Here is a 20,854-nt window from a genome sequence, read left to right on the forward strand (position 1 = left end):
CTGAATCTTCCCTATCACTGATCCCGGAGGTTAGATTGTCACCTAGGAGGTGGGATGTGTGGTTTGTTGACCTGAAGCTAAGAAATCTAAATTCTGTAACTCTTGTACTGTGGACAAGTGTTCTCACATCTATGCCATTGACAAAAAGGGGAGTCTCACCTCCACCTGCTTCTCCGGTGGTCATCTTCTCAGTGAAAACAGTGAGCTCTGCTCAGGCCTGCTGAAGAGCTGGAAGAGCCAGCTGTCTTGAGGAGAGGACCGTGCACCCATAGACACTAGCTGACCAAGCTGCCAGGTCCTCTGCGCGTGGTCCTGGCTTTGCAGCTGAACTCCAGAGAGGAGCAGGAGTTCACCTCTGGGCTTGGAGTACCTCATTGCCTGCAGGTAGCTCCATAGTCAGCATGTAGCTTTCTTGGGTCGTTCTTCAGAGAAACCTGGCTCTCCTCTTAACACCGAATAAAGAAACTGAGTACTTAACTTTAGACCTTTGATTTTATTCCAGGGCTGTGCTATTTAAAACTTTGCTCTTACAGTGCCTAATTTGTAAGCACCTGAATTCTTTATTGGATCAAACCCTGACAGGTTATTTTGTAACTAGCAAGATTTTGAATAAGCTCTTTCTGACAGCTGTGGTTAATGGATATTAATAATAGATGCTAGGATGAAATGATAAAATAGCCGTTAGCAGATCTTCCAGACTAAAAGCCAGCCATTCAGTAAAGTTGTTGGACATATATATGTATTTTTGACTGTAACTATAAATGGAGGAAAAGCAGGTCCATAGTTCCAGAGCTCAGTTAATCAGAGTCAAGGAGTGTCTAATCTGCATTGCTAGGCTGCCAGTTGGAGAGGTTCCTGAATTTAAGAAGTCAGAGTTCTTGAGGAAATCTGGTTCCTGCTTGTTAATGTCTCTCTTGAAGGACTTTTTGAGCTACATAGTACCCGATGTATACCATTCTTACCAGAGAAGCACGTAGGACAGCATTCACGGAGATGACCGAAAGTGCCTGATCCGTCCCACATTGTTAGTACTCTTTTTATCTTTCTACCTGTGTTGCAGTAGTAGCCAGAAGTAGGAGTTAATGACTGTAGAGCAAATCCAGGTGCACACAGCCAGTTCCTAGTTAAATCAACATACAAACACCAGTAGAAGCTGAATCTGAGCGTAGATTTGGGCTTTCCATTAAAAAGGGGAGCTGCAAGCAGTATAAAATATAAAATAATCCAATAAAAAGTACATCTGCCACTTCACAAAATGAATAGGAAGGTAGCTGGTACTGATTTTAAGTGAAGACTAATCCTTCACCTCAAGATGCATTTGGTAAAGAAATGGTTGGATTTGTGTGTAAAATAGCAGCACTGGACTAGGCGGGGGAAAAATATGTATTATGAGAGTTTTCTGCAATGCTGTCATTTAACTTGATCACTAGAGTGATGAGTCACTGAAGGCAGATTAGTTTTTTATTTCACCTTTAGGAAATACTCAAATGCCCTCACAGGATTTTGAGGTAAAAGGAGAAGCAATGAAGTCATGATACTGCTCCTGTATTACAAAAAGGCAGGTTAAAATATTTTACTTAAAAAAAAAATATTATTAACAATATGAATATAAGCTTGAAAAGGGATAGGGGGGACAGAAATAGTATAGCTTTGTTTTGTTGCTAGAAAACCAGGGTTTTTTCTTTCCTCCTTGCTGTATAATAAAGGCAAACTTTGGGGCACTGAGGTAGAAAGCTGAGACCAAGCATAAGGCTCAACCTCTCCTGTACTAAGGGGCTAGACAAAAAACAGCTTGCATTTTATCCGCCAGATTCAGCAGCATCTTCCAAGTTTTCCAGATATTATCAGAACCCTCAGATCCAAATGGTAAGTTGGAATTTATACATCTATTCTAAAATTTTAAAAAATCTGTAGAAGTCCTCTTTTTAAAAATTAACCTTTTCAGCTGCCGCCTTCTGTCAGAATATGTGGCACTTGCCATACACTAGCTCTCCCCAAAAAGTGGTTTTATTTTGCAGTTCACTTCTAATTCCAAACACTGAGAGCTGGGATTGCTGGACGCTACGGGCTAGTAAGGAATGTATAGGAGCTTAACAGCAGGAGCAACAGACCCAGGTTAAAAATTCAGTGACCAGGAACAAATGTGCCTTTTATTTCATCTCCCAGCTAAAATCCTAGATACAGTTTATTGGCTTTAAACTTTTCTCATTTAGTAGAAAAATCTAAGCTTAGTGTTTCTTCTTAATCACAGCCACTTTAAATGGGACATATATGGCTCTATAAATTAAGCTAGCACAGAAGTATTCTTTGTTTAAAAGACTTGGAAATTGTTTGACAGTTAACTATTAAATGGTATCTAAAATACCTGGAATTTCCTCTGAAGAAGTGTATGCTTCTGCTGAAAATGACAAAGTCAAATTTACACCACAAGTGATGGAAATGTACTGCTTGATGATCTCAAAGTCAGGAGCTAAGTATATGTCTGAAAAATACTGAGCTTAAGTGGTTCTCCAAGGTCACACAGCAGATTAGTGGCAGAGTTACTGTCTTTTGAATGAAACAGATTTTTTATCCCACAAAACACATCAAGAGTTCAAGTATTTTCATTCACTTTGAAATGAACTAGAGACCTCTTGAAATTTTTTCACACAGAAGAACCAGCAAGTATATGAATGTGCCACACCAAGCATAGTCATTAGCCCAGTGGTTATGAATGGCGCTTGTCTGTGATATTTTGACTGGAGAGTCAAAATGGACCTAGAAAACCTTTTCTCAAAACTGACGCATTCTCATAAAAAGGTTTGCTTCTTGATTTAGTGTTTTTCTGAGAAAGAATTTTGACCAGCTCTCCTCCTGACTCCTAGTTCAGTGTCCTATCCAGCTGGTCACGTGTCCTCCCCCAGCAAATACGTACAAGTCCCCTCTTTGAGGAGTAGCAAGAACTGCAGCATCTTTGGAATATTTCTGATGTGCTTTTCTTCTCAAATTTTGGGCCTTGACATAAGAAGGCTGGAATGAAGGATATGGTGTTGTGCATACCCAAGTGAAGGCAGGGAGCCAACAAAATGCTGTTGTAATTACAAGTGAACATTCTTGTATCATAAAACTGCAAAGAAAAAGCTATAAATCAGAGCTGGCCTGGTGGTCCCTGGCAGCAAAGCACAGGAGATTTGAGCTCATTCCCTGAGCTAGCCAAGAGTGGGATCCTCGCAGAGGCAGCGGCTCATTCCAAGGGAAGGGCATTCCTCGTGTCTCCTGAGTGATGGTCATGAAGCACTGATTTTGGTGGGAGTCAGAACCAGCCTTCAGCCCTGCAGGAGTGATAGTCTGAAAAGTGCAGGCCATTGTGGAAAATAAAGCAAGTTGAGGACCAGAGGAATTTTATCTTCAAGAGTTCTTGTGCGTGTGTTTAGGAGCCTACCGCTTTCAGTGTTAGATCTCTGCTATTGTCCAGATCCCATATTTGATCACTTATTGTTGTGCTTGAGTACATAAGATTGTCCTTTAATTCAGGTATCTAGTTTCGCGTTTCCATACACTCACTCATGACACCGATCTGTGCCAAAACCTTTCTATGGGCATTAGAAAAATGCAATGAAATTAAGTAATACTATCCAAACTGTCTCTACTGAAGTTCGTGTCACTAATGAACATGGACTCAAACTTAATTTTCAGTTAGAAATGAGTTTTTCTTCTGTCCTGGAATGTTTTTCATTTTTTTTTCTTTCTGGTGTCTCATGAGGATGTAGCTGTCTAAAAATCATTGATCTGTCTGGATAATTTACCAATTTCAAAAATAAGTAAGTAAGTAGCAGGAGGGTAAGAAAGTATTAAAGCTGTTAGCATTGGGCACTTTTCTAGAGACTTTCTTTAATACAAGCTGTGTGTGGGGGTTATTTCCTGTCCCTCTGAAAGATGTGGCTTGAGCTGAGCCCAAATCTACAGTTCAGGAGGGGCAAAATGAGATGATCTACTGCTGTTAAACTAAAAAATAAAAAAATCCTGAGAGTGTACAAGTGATTACAGCAAAACAAACCCCAAATTGACAGCTGCACAAACAGCACTTGCCCAGCAGTGGTAGTCAGCTACTAGGAATGCCCAGTTTCCCAGCAGATTGGTAAGAATTTATAATTAATAGCACATTTGGGGACTCTTCTGTAATGAAACCACAATTTAATCTGCTAACCTGATTTTGGAGGAGGTAAAGGAGAGAGGGCAGAAATTCAGTCTCGCTTTGCCGAGTGCATTATCTCCCTGTTGATAGCAGTACGAGACCAAGACAGACAGCGTTTTCCAGAATCACCCCCTACACTGGTTTAAGAGCTGCAATCCTGAAAGGTGAAGGGCTCTTTCCCAAACAGATGTGACCCCCTTCAACTCTGATAAACTTCCCAAAAAGATGAGGGAAATCTGTACCGCACAGGATGTGCTCAGCACATTGAGAGACAGAGTTAGTAATGTCCCTGGTAATTGTGGATACCTCATTGTAGGAGTCAGTTTTTATTTAAATTTTTTTAATAGGAGTATACACATCTGTCTTTATACCCAGCAGCTTTTCTGGCCCACAAGAAGTCCTCTGTGAGTTTCTCCAACTGAGCTCAGTGGGATCTCTGTCAGCTGCAAGATTTATGTCATCTTTTTCAGTCCTGAGAACTGTTCCTTAAGCTTTTCACATCTGGATTTAATTGGAAAGACATTAAAAGACATTAAGTGTGCTGGAAAAGCATATTTTAGAGAAGATCTTTATAGACACTTCCATTAAAGGAGCTGATGGTTGTAGGTTAAAATGGGATGAGGACAAGCCATCAACAGTTAGCAAGGACAAAATTGCATTACAAACTACTTCAGATGAGAAGTTCGGCCTGTAGCTCTTGGGCCTGACTCTGATCTCACTTAAATCAACTTCAATTAGGAGAAAAATACCAGTTAATGCAGTGTAAAAAAACTCTGAGATCAGAATCAAAAACTTTTGCCTTTTGGAAACACTCAAATTTCTAATTACATGCCATATATGCTAAATATAATGCTTTTAGCTGTCAATCTAGATTTGGTACTTTGTTGGATGTACATACACGCTTGTAAAATGAGACTTGGAGAATGAAGAGGGGGTTTGGTCGTTAGGGCTCTGAGGGTGGAAGTATCCTTCTCCGAATGCCGATATATGGGCCACAGGAGTAGAGTTACACAGAAGAAGATACACGATACAATTTAGTACGTGGGCTTCATTACAGATGTTGTAATGCAAGAATCTACAGCCCTAAACTCCCCCATTGTTCCAGCTATAATGTGCTGCTTGAAGAAGCCAATGGGCAGTCCTTTGCATTAAGTGTAATCTACTGCTTTTGTCTTCAAACCAAAGTTTCTAGTCATGTTTAGACTGACACGTACTTAAAATCTAAGGTAATGGTCTTGGTATGACAGAACAAACATTCTTTCATTTTAAATTTGTTAAAACTGAGGAATCTGATATTTAGGAATTACTCCCATGTCTAAAGCAAAGTGTATGGTCTTTAGAAATAGAAACATGTCAAGCCTTAAAGAAAAAAAAAATATATTATTGTAAAACATTGGGGGAAAAAGAGTGCTTTTTAGAATATTTCATCAAAACAAATTTGTTAGAGGCTCTCACCTGACCTCGTCTCCTAAAAGGGAGTCTTGTTCTCCACTATGTCATGGAAAGTGTTTAGTATTAATGGGAAGATTATAGCTTGCTGGGTGATAGTGACAAGAATGAGGCATTTGAATTATAATTGTGGCTGCAGTGTAGACTGTTCTTTCGTTTTCTATCATTAAATACCTTTTTTCAGAATCTCTCTCTGTCTATCTTGGGCTATGATAAAATGCATGTAAACTAATAAAACTGATTCTTACTTTTATTGCCTGACCTTGGGCCAGCCCTTTATGTGCTCATGCACTCTCTCTTCACTTCAGTTTCCTTCTCTAAAAACAGTGATAATAACACTACCTCTGGTCCTTAGTGCCATTTTGTCTCATGAAGAAGAGGATATTTGCAAGGAGAGGTAAAAAGTATTTAAACACTAGTAAGTGTGTTTTACAAGTTCAGTTTACTAAGTGGAAGAGTAACCATGTTGAAGTAAGCACTGAGTAATACTTGATAGTTTGAACTTTGTTGTATACTAATTTAGGTGTGGATCTTTGAGAATTCATAAAAATCTTTTAATATCCAAGTTTTCACCACTCTGCATGAGCAGTTGCCTAAGAAAACCACTTAAATAACAGAATAATTTATTATATCTTATTTAAATACAGCTCAGTTTAGAGCTTATTCATTTTGTTAAAACAGTTCTGGCTACATCTACATTACTAATATGGGTCAGGGCCCATGCCCTGGTGGGGAACAATATGGTCTTTGCCTCATTTATGTACTGCTACTGCTTATGTAGTGAAGGTTGTGGTAGTGATGTTAAAAACAGGGTGGAACTGTGGCGGTCAGACAGATGAAGAGGATTGTCTATTGCAGCATATTTTAGAAGACACCGTGAACTCTTAAACAGCCGAGAACCTTGATCCACTTATTTAAAATCAAGAGGTCAAAATCTCCTGCAACACAGATAGGGTTAATGACAGTGGATTTGCAACTCTATGGCAGTGATGTGGAGAAATGCCTATAAATAAATAATTAAATAAACCAAATTGTTCTGAGAACACAGCTGACAAGGATATTTTCCAGCCATCAGTGATGAAAGAGACAGTGATTCATGGCCTTTCTTCCCTGCTGGTGCAGGATTTTGCCTGAGGATATACATTCTGCTGTTTTCAGTTTTAGGTTTAAAGCCGTGTTCCTTAAAATCTCCTACAATTTTTGTCTGCAGCTTCTCTGTCATGCTTGAGTGTTGTCTCAGTTGTATGATTTAAACCTCTACCTACCCATACAATAATTGGCCATTTAAATGCTCTCATTTGGAAATCTCTAATTATTGAAAGCACCTATATTACTTAGATGTCTACCTCCTTCTGAAAGTTAGTATTTAAGTAGCTTTTGTCTGAGGATACAAAATTAGAAGCAAGATTAATTTAAGATTAATTGCTGTCTGGTGAAATTCTGTTGTATATGTGTAGTGTAAATGCTTGGAAATCTAATTTAAAAATATTTTTCTTCATCTTCATAAGCAAGCTGTGATGATGCATGATTCTTTCTGTCTTTGTTCTTTCAATTGTAACAATTGAAGAAAAAATATGAAGTTTTGAATTTAGAAAGAAATTTACTTTAAAAGAACGTCCATATTTCTAGATCAGAACTGAAGAATATACACTGAAAAGGTACTGAAATTATCTGACAAAAGAGGCTTGATTAGGATTTATTTTAACTGCTGATACTGGGGCTGAACTTTCACACATCATTTCACTGTTAGAGGACATAGACACACCTCAGTAGATACTGGCATTGAACCTGAAAGCTCTTTTGAGATGTTCATTAGGAAGTGCCAACTTATGGTTTCCAGCATAGATTGCCACAGAGGCAAAAGTTAGCATTTTGGTAGCATTCAAAAATGCTGCTCCTCGCAGCTGAGAATATGTGAAAAGGCAGGAGTCGGAGAAGATACAGATTTAAGAGCAGTCCCGTACGGTCTGAGTCCCGTACAGATCTTTTAGCAATCATTTCCTCTCTTATTCCCACCCATACTTACTCCAAGTAAGAATGTGACCTAAACTTGGCAACCAGACTAGCCTCTCCATGCTGGATTAATCTCTTACATTAGTGTTAAATTTGTTAAGTTTGACTCTCAGTGTTGTTTACCAAATACTCTTCATACAAAAGCATACTTTTTAGTTATTTTAAAAATTAGGTGCTTTTCAGCATGGTTTTCTCTCTTTGTGACTAGATAATCTTGTATCACCATTAAAGCAATAGCACTGTCTCACCCCAGATGATCATGCAGCTCTTTCTTGGGCTTTGAGAGAATGCTTTGCCATTCATTACTCCTGGAATTATTGCATAGTCCCAAGAATGGCGGTCAGATTTATAGTGTGGTGGTTCACATGTGAAAATAAGCCATGCCTAATTGACTCTCTCTACTCTTAACTCAAGCAGTCCTTTTACTTAAGTAGATTGTTGAAGATTAAAACCTACGGAAATAAAATTCCATGTTGAATAGTGTCTTTCACTGCATCCACTTCTTGGAATATTGGGAGGCACGGAGGAATGAGTACACGTGTCCAATAAAACCAGGTGGAAGAAGGTGACGTGCATGCTGTTGTTGATAGCAGCTCTGCTTAATATATTGGAAAAATTGTTCAAGAACAGTTAATCCTTACTTTAGGATTACCCTCAGAAAGCTGGCAAGGTCAGGCTGTACGTGGATTGTGTGTCATTTAAATTCTGGCTGCATGAGTTGCCTGGGGGTAGCATTAACTACTACGTAGGACTTGTTCTAAGCTACATCTGTGAATCATCATTCTTTGTTTGAAGATAGTGGACTCCTTCTATCCTCCAAGTTCCTTCTTTTGACAGGTGCAATCAGTAGCCTTAATTGTAGTGCCTATCAGGTGACTATGCCTTTGTGCAGAGATTAATCAGTTCGGAAAATGCTATTTCCATGTAAACTACATGAGCTAATCAGATTATAACCCTGTGTTTTTCATGCATATCATAAATTGTGTGAGGAAAGGGCTTAAAAGTCATTTAATTAAAGTTTATACTGTGCAGTGTGAAAAGCCTTTCTGACTTTAATTTTTAAACAGATGTTAACATTGGTTCATGTGAAATCTAATCAACTGGGGAGAATGGCACAATGTGAGGAAAGTGGCAAAAACTCCTAGCAGAAGTTATTACTTGTGATATAGTAAATTCATTTACAACAGAAGCTATGGGGAAAAGGGATTTGTTTGCAATACCCATCACCTAGTTTTTGTTTAGCTTGTACGTAGCCAACCTGGTAAATCCAAAAGAATTAAATGGATATGTTAAGGAGTTAAATTTTAGCTACTTAGTCTACACAAGCAAATATATCTTCCCTTTGTGCATTTCTGTATGCATGCAATTTTGGGTGTGGACAAGTTAAAGCCAGGTGGAAGCTTGGTCAAAAATTTCCTCATCAAGAGAAAGCAAAAATAATCACCAAGAACAACAATTCTGAATACATACAAATTTAAATAGTTGCTCAGCTTTGGGACACAGTCCTCAAACTCACCTCTACAGCTGTGATATTGCTGGGTTTTTTTTCAATAGCTTTAAATGTGAAATTTAAATCCACATATTAAAAAGTCATGAAGTGCATCTCATTACTGATGCAGACAGCTTTGCTGCAATGTTATCGCACAGATACTGCCTTTTGAGGCCTCAATTGTCAGGGAGAGGGGAAGAACCTCCCTGATTTGGGGGGCATTTTTCCTCTTGGCTTAGAAAACAAATGAACATTGGTTGTTTGTAAATACATTTGCTACCAGTTTTGTTCATGCATTAACTCTGCTGTTGTCTAGGCTTCTGGCTTGCAAGTGAAATCGAGGACTAGGGTTAGATCTGTCCATCGTTTTAACCTGGTGTGCAAGCATTTTCTCAAGCCTAAACTCGGGCACAGCCTGAGACTTGTTCGTGTATATGGCATGTAGCTACAGGCGGTATGACCACAATGAGTAATTTGACTCTGCAAACTCAACCTTGAACTAAGACCCAGCTACTAAAGACAATAAAATTTTGTCCTTTGTGACCTACTCTGGACCCTTACTTAATTCTGTTTTGCAGCGTAATTATTTCTGCCCATAATTTTATGTCTTCAGAAAACACTGATTAAGGCCAAGCTGAATATGTTTTTTTATGTACTTAGAAAACATGTTAGGAGACATATCACCAGTAAACTAACAGTATCAAGCAGTGTGTTTATTAGGATTGTCTCAGACCTCCTTGGTAAAGTCAACTGGAAGGGCCACTGAGAACAACAAACTTTTACAATTTTCAGCTTCATGGAATAATCTGAAATGTAATACAGATTTAAGAGGAAAAACACAAACCACATACTGTGCTAAAACAAACATGTGAAAATTTTATCGTAAGGATGTGGTCTTAAATGCACATGGGCTAGTGTAGTGCCTGTCTGCTGTTCTTGCTAAAAGAATGATCTAATGTTACTAGATTGTCATTATAAGATGCTTAATCCCCAGAGTGAGAAACAGGAAGAATATTCACAAGTTTCAATGCTATTTACTAATTGCCAATTGACTTGAGGAAAGCTAAAAAATGACTGGAAACATCCATCCCCATCCTGATACACACACATACTAATAATGGAAATGGCAGCCAAGACAAACAGCTAGCAGTGCGGTGCATCCTGTTGGCATCGTATTTTTGGCACTGTTGTAGCTACACAGAAAACAAGTGATACAAGAAATGTGTAAGGACATCTGTTCTGTAACCTATGGGGCTTCACTCACAAAACAGTTGTAAAATCTTCTGGGGGAGAGAAAAATTTCTCTATATCTGTGCAGATGCTCTATTGTAAGAAAAATATCAATGGAAGGAAGTGTTGAGCTTTTAAAAGAGGAAATTGTTCACCAGATTCACTGTCAAATGTTCCATTCTTTTCTTTCCTTTTCATTTAACCTAAGTTATCTGCCATTCACAAGTTCTATTTAAGCCAAGTGGTGTAAATCTGTTGGGACTAATAGAATTGAATCATGGATTAAATTAGCCCAGTGTCTGCTTGTAACTCTTCTTCGCTGCAGATTACATGGGCTCTGTGTCACTCCACTGACTATTCAGGTCACAGCCTCTCAGCTACCAGCTTCCTTCCTGAATCCAGCATCTTCATGTCTGTCTAGGGGCATGATGGGGAGATGAGAAACATTAAGGACATCTATTGAGGTCCAAAGTATTGTCTACTTACCAGCTTCTCTCAGCTTTGCTGATCCTTCCAAACATAAGCAGGCTATGGGAGAAAGAAAAGGGGGGGGGTTAGGATACTGCAAGGCTCTCTCTACCATTCATCTACTGCCCTTCAGTCACAGTCCATGAATGGATGTTTTAAAAAGAAAAGAATCTTTCCCAAAATTCAAATGTTGTTGCAAAATTTGGGTCATAAGTAGTTAGGTTTCCCCCACAGGTATCTTATGGAGAGAGAGACGTGGTCCCATGAAAAAGAAATCAAATCTCATATAAACCTGAAACACGTTAGGAAACTGGAAGATAAAGAGGGACTGTGAGGTGTAGGAGGTTGGGATGACTAAAATTTCTTTACTGAAAGAGTGGTTAAACATTGGAACAGGCTGCCCAGGGAAGTGGTTGAGTCACCATCCCTGGAGGTATTTAAAAGACGTGTAGATGAGGCGCTTAGGGACATGGTTTAGTGGGCATGGTGGTGTTGGGTTGACGGTTGGACTCGATGATCTTAGAGGTCTTTTCCAACCTTAATGATTCTATGATTCTATGACTTGAGGAAGGAAAGTTTAGCTCTGGGAGCTGGGAGCAGCTGGGGGTCCTGGGTGGGAGAGCATTTAGGAGCAGGAAAAAGTAGGGGCCTGGGTAGGGGGAGATTTGTGAAGAAGTAGAGGTGATTGCCTCTGCTGTAAAAGAAGTCAGAGCTCTGGGGTGGATAGAAGGGAGGGGAAGACCAGGGGCACTGGAGTTGCTTGGGAAAGATGTGGGACTGAGGCAGATGATGTGAGGAGTGGGGACTCGGTAGTGAGAAGCATGAGCTTTTGAAGAGATCGTTGGCTTCCAGGGCAGCAAAGGTGAGAAGCCTAGCAATGAGGGACGGTGTAAAGGGCTGGCTCTTCAACAGTGCTCACACAAACACCCCGACACCTCTACGTGGAAGATCAAGGATACAGGTACAGGACTGCTTTGCTGCTGCTTCTCCCTTCTGATATTTGGCTTCAGAAATACAATAGATCTGAGATCTTATCTTTTATATCACATTTCAGTTTGGGAAGGGCATGGCTTGAAGAAGGGTGAGATGGAGAAATGAGACTGCACTGCGTTACAAGCATTAGGATTTGGATGTTGTGTTGGTATTAAATGTGCTTATCATTAAACACCTTGAATCATACCTTCATTTTATGTGCTTCCTCTAATTGTTCCATATTTACCTCCTTGACACCCATATAGTAATGATCCATGCTTACAGGCAAAGAGTTCGTTATTTTATATTGTAGTACTTCGTCCCTTGCTGTTAGAAGAGAAGAGATGCTCTTGTGATCTGTTTCTATCGAGATAGTGGCTAATATTCCTCCAGGAAATTCCAAAGCAGTTTTTCTGGAAAGCATCCCTGAAAGCTGCTCTGTAATTTATGTGGTATGCCTTGCAATAGCCAGTTCTATGAGTAAAACAGTAGTAAGTAACAGATATACTCATATTCAGAGCAATTCTAGAAAGGAATTAGGAAATTTGGGTTGGTCTCATTAGTCTCTTGATTATTTGGGGATTTCAGTGACCACTGATCAAGATCAGACTGTTCTGCATATTATATGATCAACCTGTGATCTCTACTTCTTACCAACTATGATCAGCGCCTTTTTGTCCAAGCCACTGTACAAACAAATAACCTGAACAAATAGTTCTTCCACAAGTTTACAATTCACACATCAGACCCGGAAGCTAAGAATGGATATGAAAAAGTAAACAAGGTGGGTTCAAAAACAGATGAGGTAGCAGTTAAATTCTGTAGGAGGAGCAGATGTCTCAGCTTCCTTCTCTCCTTGCAGTGCTACCTGGTAATGTTTTTTGGATTACCATACAGAAGACGAAAGGAGATCCTGACTGTTTTGCTAATATGCATCAGGAAAAATGGATATGAGAAGACAGGAAATTATTGTGTGCCAGTCCCTACCCATTGAATTGTTTGGTTCTCATAGCTGCTAACCCATGACCAACTAAAGGACAATAGAGAAGCAGGGAAGCACAGGAACCCAAATCGCTCCCCTTCCTCACATGATGAGTAGTGCTTGCATTGTGATGAAAAGGACCCCAGGGAGAGGAGGAGAAGACAGAAATTGGGATGAAGAAATGTGTCGGGTTACTGGAACAGAGAAGTTGAGAGGAGAGTAGATGAAAACCCTTGTTGCCACTGGGAGAAATTATATGAGTTGAACAAACAGTGATTTTGCTCTGCAGTCAAGATCAAGGATGGAAAGGCAGATGGTGATTAGAGGAATTGAGAATGCACATCTAAAACTACAAGAGACACTATGAGGTGGTAGAGAAAGAGCTGTCTTATAAAAAATGCAAATATATCAAAATGTCAAGAAAACCAGAAGAAATGAGGAAAGGGAGAATTCATTCACTGGGGAACTCAATGGGTGATAAAAGTGAAAGATCCTGTAATGGGAGAAGTTGTTACTGAGGTGAAGTTGAGGCTCAGCCCTTGGCCATAGTATGGAAAAAGAATAAAAAGAAAGATGCAGGCAGCAGAGATTTTAAGATGAAGGGGAAAATTATGTCAATAGATGGGAAGAAGGAGCAAGCAGAGAGCAGGTTAGCTGTCAGATACAGGGGGCCCAGAACACATGGTAAAGGTAGCGTGGATGGGCAAGTAACAGTCATAATCTGAGGTTTACCAAGACACATTATAAAATGTTTAGCTTTTTATTTGTTTGCTAGGGCAAAAACCATAAAACTTCACAGACTAGAAAGATTCCACCTTCATCCGTTATGGGTGGGAGTACCTTGTACAGCCTTCTGAAGCTTTAACAGCTAGTCTTTAGTATAGACAAATCTGGGATACATGGTCTTTTACTTTAGGGCAGCCTGGCAATTTTTGTGCTGTTATTCATCTCACCAAAATACACATTGTCTAATAATATTTAAGTTGTATAAACATACCTTTCAAGGGAAGGAGCTGTTGAGAGAATCCAGGCAAAGAATTACTATGAAAGCAAAACTAGTACTTCATTACAATGGCAGCTCCTGTTCCGGACAGAGTCCCGGCTCTCCGAGAGGAATGGGAAACGAAGATAGAGATATGGATTCTTTCTGTCCCAACAATTAAGAAGAGAGCAACTTCCAATTTTCTAAACAGCAGTTGTTGCCTCACTGTGAAGAACAGTGCTGTAGCGCCTGCAGTCAGTTCCAGTGTTTGAGATGTTACCTTAGGTGACAGTGTCTGTGAAAATTTACCTTTTTTCCCCCCTGTGATTAGTTCTGAATGCATCTTAGGTGGGCGTGATTAAAGAGAAAAATCCATTTTTCAGTTCTGCTTTACATTTCACCTTCAAGACAGAACTGACCTCAACTCTTTTGTTGTGCTGGGTGTGTTTTCAAAGTCAGCCACGTGGTGTCTGAGAGTTTCATAACCAAGCTTTGCTAAATTAATTACAAAAAATCATTTGTCTTTTACCAAAGCAGTTAGGGGGGAGAGAAGAACAATTTTGAGTCCTAAGGCAGGATTCATGAACACGAGAGAGCAGCTGGTCAATAAAGAATGCACTTGCGCAGAAAAATGTCAGCTGAAAATTGATCATTCTTCTATTGCTGATGCTTCATAATCATCCCACATTGGCTCACCCTGTTTAGCACACTTCACTACCTATGTATAAGGTATCAGTCTGCCGCGTTGTTTGAGATCCAGCCATGGAGTGTCGGTAGTGTCCTGCTGACCCTCTTCCCGCTGCTCACACCTTCTGCAATCATCTACAAGACTAGAGTTTGTCCATAGGAGCTCTGTAAAGCGTGTAGGAAAGCACACGGGGAAGCTGGAGAGACATTACAGGCCAGAGAGGCAAGAATCCTGAAAGTGTATCATGTTCTTCGTGTAGGTGGTGAAGCTTGCATTAACACAAATGGAAGTCACTCATCTACCCAGGAAGAAGAAGGTATCCTCAAACCTGTGCACAAGCACAGCTGTTTATCATGGAGCTGTTATGTACCCACTCTGTTAGCTCTGTAGCCTAACTGGCTTCAATATACAGGAAACTATTTAAATCTGGAATATGAAAATACACACCTTCGTTTGGTGTTAATACAGTTGTGTCAGTAGGTTTTTTGACAACTGATTTTTTCTTTAGGCAGCGTTAAGTGCCTTGAAACAGTTTTCAGAACAAGGACTGGATCCAGTGGAAGGGGCTATGAAAGTTGAAAATGGATCACATGAAAAGTAAGTACCATTTAAATCCTCTGCATTTTAATGCCTGTGTGGCGTGGTAGATAAGAAATGTTAATTAAGAGCTTAGTTGCCCTTTTAAACATGTGCAAAACTATTTCCTCTACAATTTATGTACAGTTTGTGACAATTTAAGAGGATAAACAAGATTTCAGGTTTAGCATTACTGATAATGTTTACTAATGAGCTATGAGACAGTCAGTCCTCCTATGGAAATCCTAAAGAAAAGGATTTTCTTTTCATTGTATGGATTCCGTGTAAGTAGCATAACATGATTTTTGTCAAATGTGTTGTAGCACATGATATTGCCTGTAAATAAGAATAGCTATCTGCCAGTAAGTCCTTATGTCTGCAAGATGAATTTTACCCTATTTAATTTAAAAGTTAAAATTTCTTTCAGGACTTAAAAAACTCTTTTATGGAATATTAGCTTTAAATAGTAGACAATAGAACCAGGTTTTACACTGGATTTTCAATTATTTAAGAAAGTGGGCTTGTCTGTCCAGTATAGATTTTTTTTCCAGCTGTTAGTCTGTTTACGTAAGAGTGTAGTCTTGTGTTACTAAATAAATTAGGAAGTAATAGAATAAAAGAAAGAAGACTAAAAGTGGCATTTGGAATTTTCAATAGATATATTGTGGCTATTTATAAACTAATTTAATCAGAAACATTTTTCCGTATGATCTCATCAGCATAGTATTTGAACATAAATATTGTTGTTTCACTTTAAAATGTTACCTTCCACAGTGACCTTTGAATCTCATGTGCCATCTGCTAATAAACATGTCTTAAAGATGTGCAACCCTGGACCTTACCGCTCTTGTTAATGTATTAATCTTTCAGACAAGTCAAGCATCTGGGAGAGAAAGCAGACAATAAACAGACTAACTCAGGCACCATTGCTCAGGACTGCAAGGATTCAAAGGCTGTCGTCTAGGAGCTTCCCAGCACCCACGGCTGCCACTGCATCCTTATAAACCTGTCAACACGCAATAGGGTGTATGTGTACAAGGAAATGAATGACTAATACCATTATTTGAGTCTTATGTGAAGACAACACTATTCTAACACAAGAGATAGTGTACATGGTACTGTTTATTCAATTGTGGAAAAAAATAAAATTGAACATTTCCCTTAGAACTCGAGATCAGAGCATAACTCAATTGCCCAGAGGCAGAAGAAGTCTGATCATGTTACTGGAGGTTAAAATAACAACTAATTAACAAAAAGTGTTAGGGAAAAAAAGGGAAACTTTACAATCGATTAATATTGAGGAAAACAGTTCAGCATTGGTTCAGTTATACCATTTTTTTGTAGTGTAGTTTTAAGTTCAGCTTACTGTTTTTTAAATAATGCTTGAATATTTTAAAATTAACCAATGACAGTGCTGTGAGAATTGTAGTTGTTGTCTTCATATATAGTCATACAGCTTATCTTTTTATGCAGACATTATGCATTCTTCATTCTATATGAATATGTATGACTTTAAGATGCACTACTCGGAGTTGTATGCAAACAGAAGTTTAAACCATGACAACTATTTGCTTAATATGAACAGATGTTAGTTATGATCAGTCTTGATATACACCAGGAGAAAAGCAGATATGGTATTTGATTTTCCTTGCCATAATCAAAGAGGCGTCTTGCCTCCAAGCAACATCTTCCCCTTCAATTCTGCTCTCTGTTGTGTGAAGCACATCTACACCCCATTCTGTGTGTTGTATCAACCCACCGTTTGCATCAACTGAGTGTTTTTAATCTCTGCATTCGGCCCAAGAGCGAAAGGTAGGACTGCAACGTTTTCAAGCCAAGGATGGAAAACTGTTGATGTAAAGATCATTCTTTTGTGAAAGGAATGGCAGCAGAGATAAGACCTGTGGCTGCTCTGTACCAGCATATTTCTTTTAAGTGTGTGGCCAAATGCAGTAAAACCACATCAGTTCATGTGTACAATGACAGTGTCGTCTCTTTCTTTATCATTCACAGGGAGACAACTAAGAGAATGAAGTTAAAAAAAAACAATTGCAAACTAACGAATGACTGGTTACCACGTCAAAGCCAGAGTTCAGCCTACCTTTCCCCATGCCACCACCTTCTACAAACCTACTGTGTTAGACCAGTCATCCTGGCATTTAAGTGATTTATTTATCCAAAATACAGATATTTTATTTCATGTAAACCTAATGCAATAAACACGAAAAGCTTCTACTGACTGCATAACAGTCACGACAACATTGCACAAGATTTTAGAAGCATGTAAACCAGGGATCACAACCCAAGTGACTCACGCAGGAAAGCAGACAAACAGCAATGTAAGGAAATGGTGCAAGGAACAGTGGCATTGATTCACCTCTGGGACAGGCTTTCAGGGTTAGCATGCATCATGCTCTTACAGAATCAGTGGTCACAAAAAATTTGGAGTCCTTTTTTCTACTTCACGTTTCTCATGGGTGTGATTTACTCTCCCCACAGCAGATGAGAAGCCTTTGTGCTAAAAGTTTGCAGTTTTCTAGGGTCTGACTCCATAAAAGAGTCAGGAACAAGCTGAACCTTTCCGTTCCCCCAGAACTGGGAGATTTCCAGAGGCATTTGGCACCCGGCAGACTCAAGTTATTCAGGCAGCAGCATACAAAAATAATTAGCTCTTGCACACCATCTTTCTCAGGGGTATGTTACCTGCCTAACTGGCAAACAGAGCAGAAATTCTACTGCTCCTTCACCTCAGCAGCCAGCTCAGAGACCTCAGAAACAGGCCTTGTCTGTGCTTTAGCAGTACCTGCCAGTATGTAGAATATAAATGGCATTACTGTCTCCTCCCATGAAGAACAAGAACAAAAGGAAGAGGCAAACCCATTTCTCGACAACTCTGTCCTAAGGGCAAGAGGCTGATCTTGCTGGGGAGAATGAGACAAGGAGACTGGCAGTATGGTCTCCCTGGCATTAACAGCACTTCCATGGTGTGTTCCCTGTCCTGTCACTACAGAGAAACCCTTTGTACTGGTTTGCTCAAAAACTCAAGGTACAGCTTGATACTTGGTGCCATTCTCTAGGCACAGTCACAAAAATGTGCCCAGTAAACTTCAGATTAGTTGCTTTGTTGCAGGTGGCCTCTGCATCGAGTGCCAGGCTTGCTCCTGTGCATGTAGAGAACAACGAAGTGATGCTCACCTCACTCTAAATGAGCAGATTGCAACCAAATGCATGCAACCAGCTGTCTAGGCCCAAGATGGCTCATTCAGCCCCTCCAATCAAGACAACAGTAAAGAAAGATCATCTCTATGAAACTGTTATCATCTCAGGTCCTCTTGCTGGTCAGAAGCATGCTTGAATCTGACTCTGACAAAAAACAAGGCAAGTAACTGAGTTGGGGGGCTCACTCTTTTTTCTCAAAACTATAGAAACATGGAGCACACTGGAGGAGGAAGGTCATATAGTAGCAGGATTTCTAACTATTTTCCCCATGCAGGGTTGACTAATCATTGTCGTAATCACAAGTCAGAAAGTTCTGTGCAGCCTGAGGTAAAGTGCACACAGATGGCAGTTTTAAAGCACCTCCCAGGCCACAGTTTAAAAGCCTCACTGCAGAGGCTCCAATGAAGGCTAAGATGGAGCTTTTCCTGGCATAAATCTGAGGAAAGAGTTCCTGCTCCCTACAGGTATGGATGGGATCACGGAGACCTCAGTATGGAGCTCATCAAGATACAGCACCTGAACTCCGTGATGTCATTTTGGTGTCACTAAGGCACTCCAAGGCTCCTGTCTCAATGAAGAGGTTTCAGTCTGACCACCTGCATATCACACATGAGAAGTTTCTCAAAGAAAATCCCGCAGTATTCACACACACATACAGAAATACACTTTAAATGTAGTTTGGCATTATCACTAGCAACCTCCCGAGAGCCCGAGGAAAATTCTTGCACCAGAGATGTTGCAGCAGCCAGTGGACTTGTCTCCGATCTTCAGTCTTGTTGGTTCACAGCTGTTCCTCTTAGTTCTTGAGCTGGCAGCATCTGAAAGCTGCTGGGGAGGGCTTAAGTCCAATGATCTAAAAACCACTTTGTTTTCCTTCAGTAACCTGATATTTTTCTGATTCTGCTTCCTAGAATTAGATAAGAGTTTGTAAATAGGGGCACGTGGAACAAAGCAAACTATATTTAGTTTTGTTTAATAATTAGCTAATGATGGACACTGGAAGAGTTTCAATATGTTTGAATGTTACTATTATTTCTAGAAGGGTTGAGTTTACTTTTCTGGCAGCAGTTAGTATTTTTTTTAATTTTTATTTTTTAGATTATACCTTCTTTGAGGTAGAGACTTTGTCAAACTTCTGTTTGCAAAGCACCGAGAACAGTTTAGTTCCCTGTTTAGCACACATCCCACACCTCTCATCCTGGATCTCAGAGCACTTTCAAACATGGGCAAATGCCATATTTTACAGATGTGGATCTGAGGTGCAAACTGGTGCTTAGGAATAAGGCAGGAATAAGGAACAAGGCTTAGGATAGGCAGTCTGCCTATCTAGTAGGCTACTGAGGGCACTGTGGTGAACACTGTATTCAACTCTTTAAGGACTCAGAACCCAAATTGTCATCAGTTCTGGACCTATAACACTCATTAATCGGGAGGAATTATGCTAAAGAGAAAATGTGACCCTCAGCTATCGTCTCAGAAAATCTTCTCAACACCTTCTGGGGGTCAGTGAACTAAGAACTCGCACAGGAGAAGGCTCATCACTGAGTGAATGGGGGTATCTGATACGACTTGAAGGATGAGAATTCACACAGTTAATTTTATATCTGAGTTATCATCTCCAGTTGCACACTGGCCTGTCAACAACTCAACGCGCTGGAAGTTTCTGTTCTTGCATTGACACATGTAGCACTGATTTCCAAAGGGACAGATGTGCTGCTTCCAACGAATGCAAAACGCAGCAGCATAGGGGCCATAGAGCTGGAGAAGAGGGTGCAGATTTCTGTCCCCAGCCATCCCAACATTCACCTTCCATTTACAGTAGAGTTGAATTTACCCCTCAGCTAGAGTCCCCACTGAATTCAAGAGAGAATTATGCCTGCATATAATTTCCCCTGATTGAAGTCATATTCATAGGATTGACAAGATTTAGCGCTCAGCAGCAGCACTTTTAAAGGGTCTTCAGATAACGAGCAGAGAGGAACCTCAGGCGCTCTTGTTCCCTCTGCCATCTCTCCCCTCTGAAGCATGAGAAAAGGGCTGAGCCACAACAGATTTTAAAAATCAGTAGGGGAGTAGTCAGGATGAATGACTGCAGGAACATGGAATCTCCTCCTCCTTGGCCTGAAGTGACAATGAAATCGAATCCTTCCTAAAGCGTCTGCAAAGCCCTTGATCTCTCTGACAGTACTTTACTACATGCATTTTATTGGTGGGTGGCTGCTTGTTGTTGTTCTCGTCTCTCTGGCCTGCTCCAATTCCCCATGAAACAGCAGAAAGTTTCTCATTTCCTGCAGTGAGGGTTGAGCAAAAATTTTAAGCTGGATTTGCTTTCCAGTTAATAGGCAGAGGGTTGGTTTTTTGTTTGTTTGTTTCAAAACACTATGTAAAAAAAATACGCTTGGTAAAATCTCTTTATCCTCTCCCAGAAACATCCACCGTTTCCCCACTCTCAGTTGCACCCCATAAACAGAAGATTTTCTTTGCTCAAATAAGAATGGCCTTTGCAACCCCTGACAAAAATCAGCAGAGGGTGGAAGGTTATTTTTAATGATGGTGAAGACAGGGACTATGTCAGAGCCCTGAATACAACACTGCATAATGATTTTGTGTGC

General features: G+C 40.0%; 1 protein-coding gene across 2 annotated transcripts in view; it reads left to right on the top strand.

The window, feature by feature from the left end:
- The window catches only part of STAU2 (staufen double-stranded RNA binding protein 2), a 155,338-nt gene extending 138,338 nt beyond the window's left edge, over window positions 1-17,000 (top strand). For both annotated transcript variants that reach the window (XM_009335026.1, XM_009335027.1), the window contains 2 exons: window positions 14,956-15,044; window positions 15,894-17,000. In XM_009335026.1, the coding sequence (XP_009333301.1) occupies window positions 14,956-15,044; window positions 15,894-15,987 (183 nt within the window). In that variant the 3' untranslated portion in view covers window positions 15,988-17,000. The remainder of the gene's footprint in view (window positions 1-14,955; window positions 15,045-15,893) is intronic.
- Window positions 17,001-20,854: the final 3,854 nt, after the last annotated feature.

This window comes from Pygoscelis adeliae, unplaced genomic scaffold (genome assembly GCF_000699105.1).
Source record: "Pygoscelis adeliae isolate BGI_AS28 unplaced genomic scaffold, ASM69910v1 Scaffold101, whole genome shotgun sequence".
Classification (NCBI taxonomy): Eukaryota; Metazoa; Chordata; class Aves; order Sphenisciformes; family Spheniscidae; genus Pygoscelis; species Pygoscelis adeliae.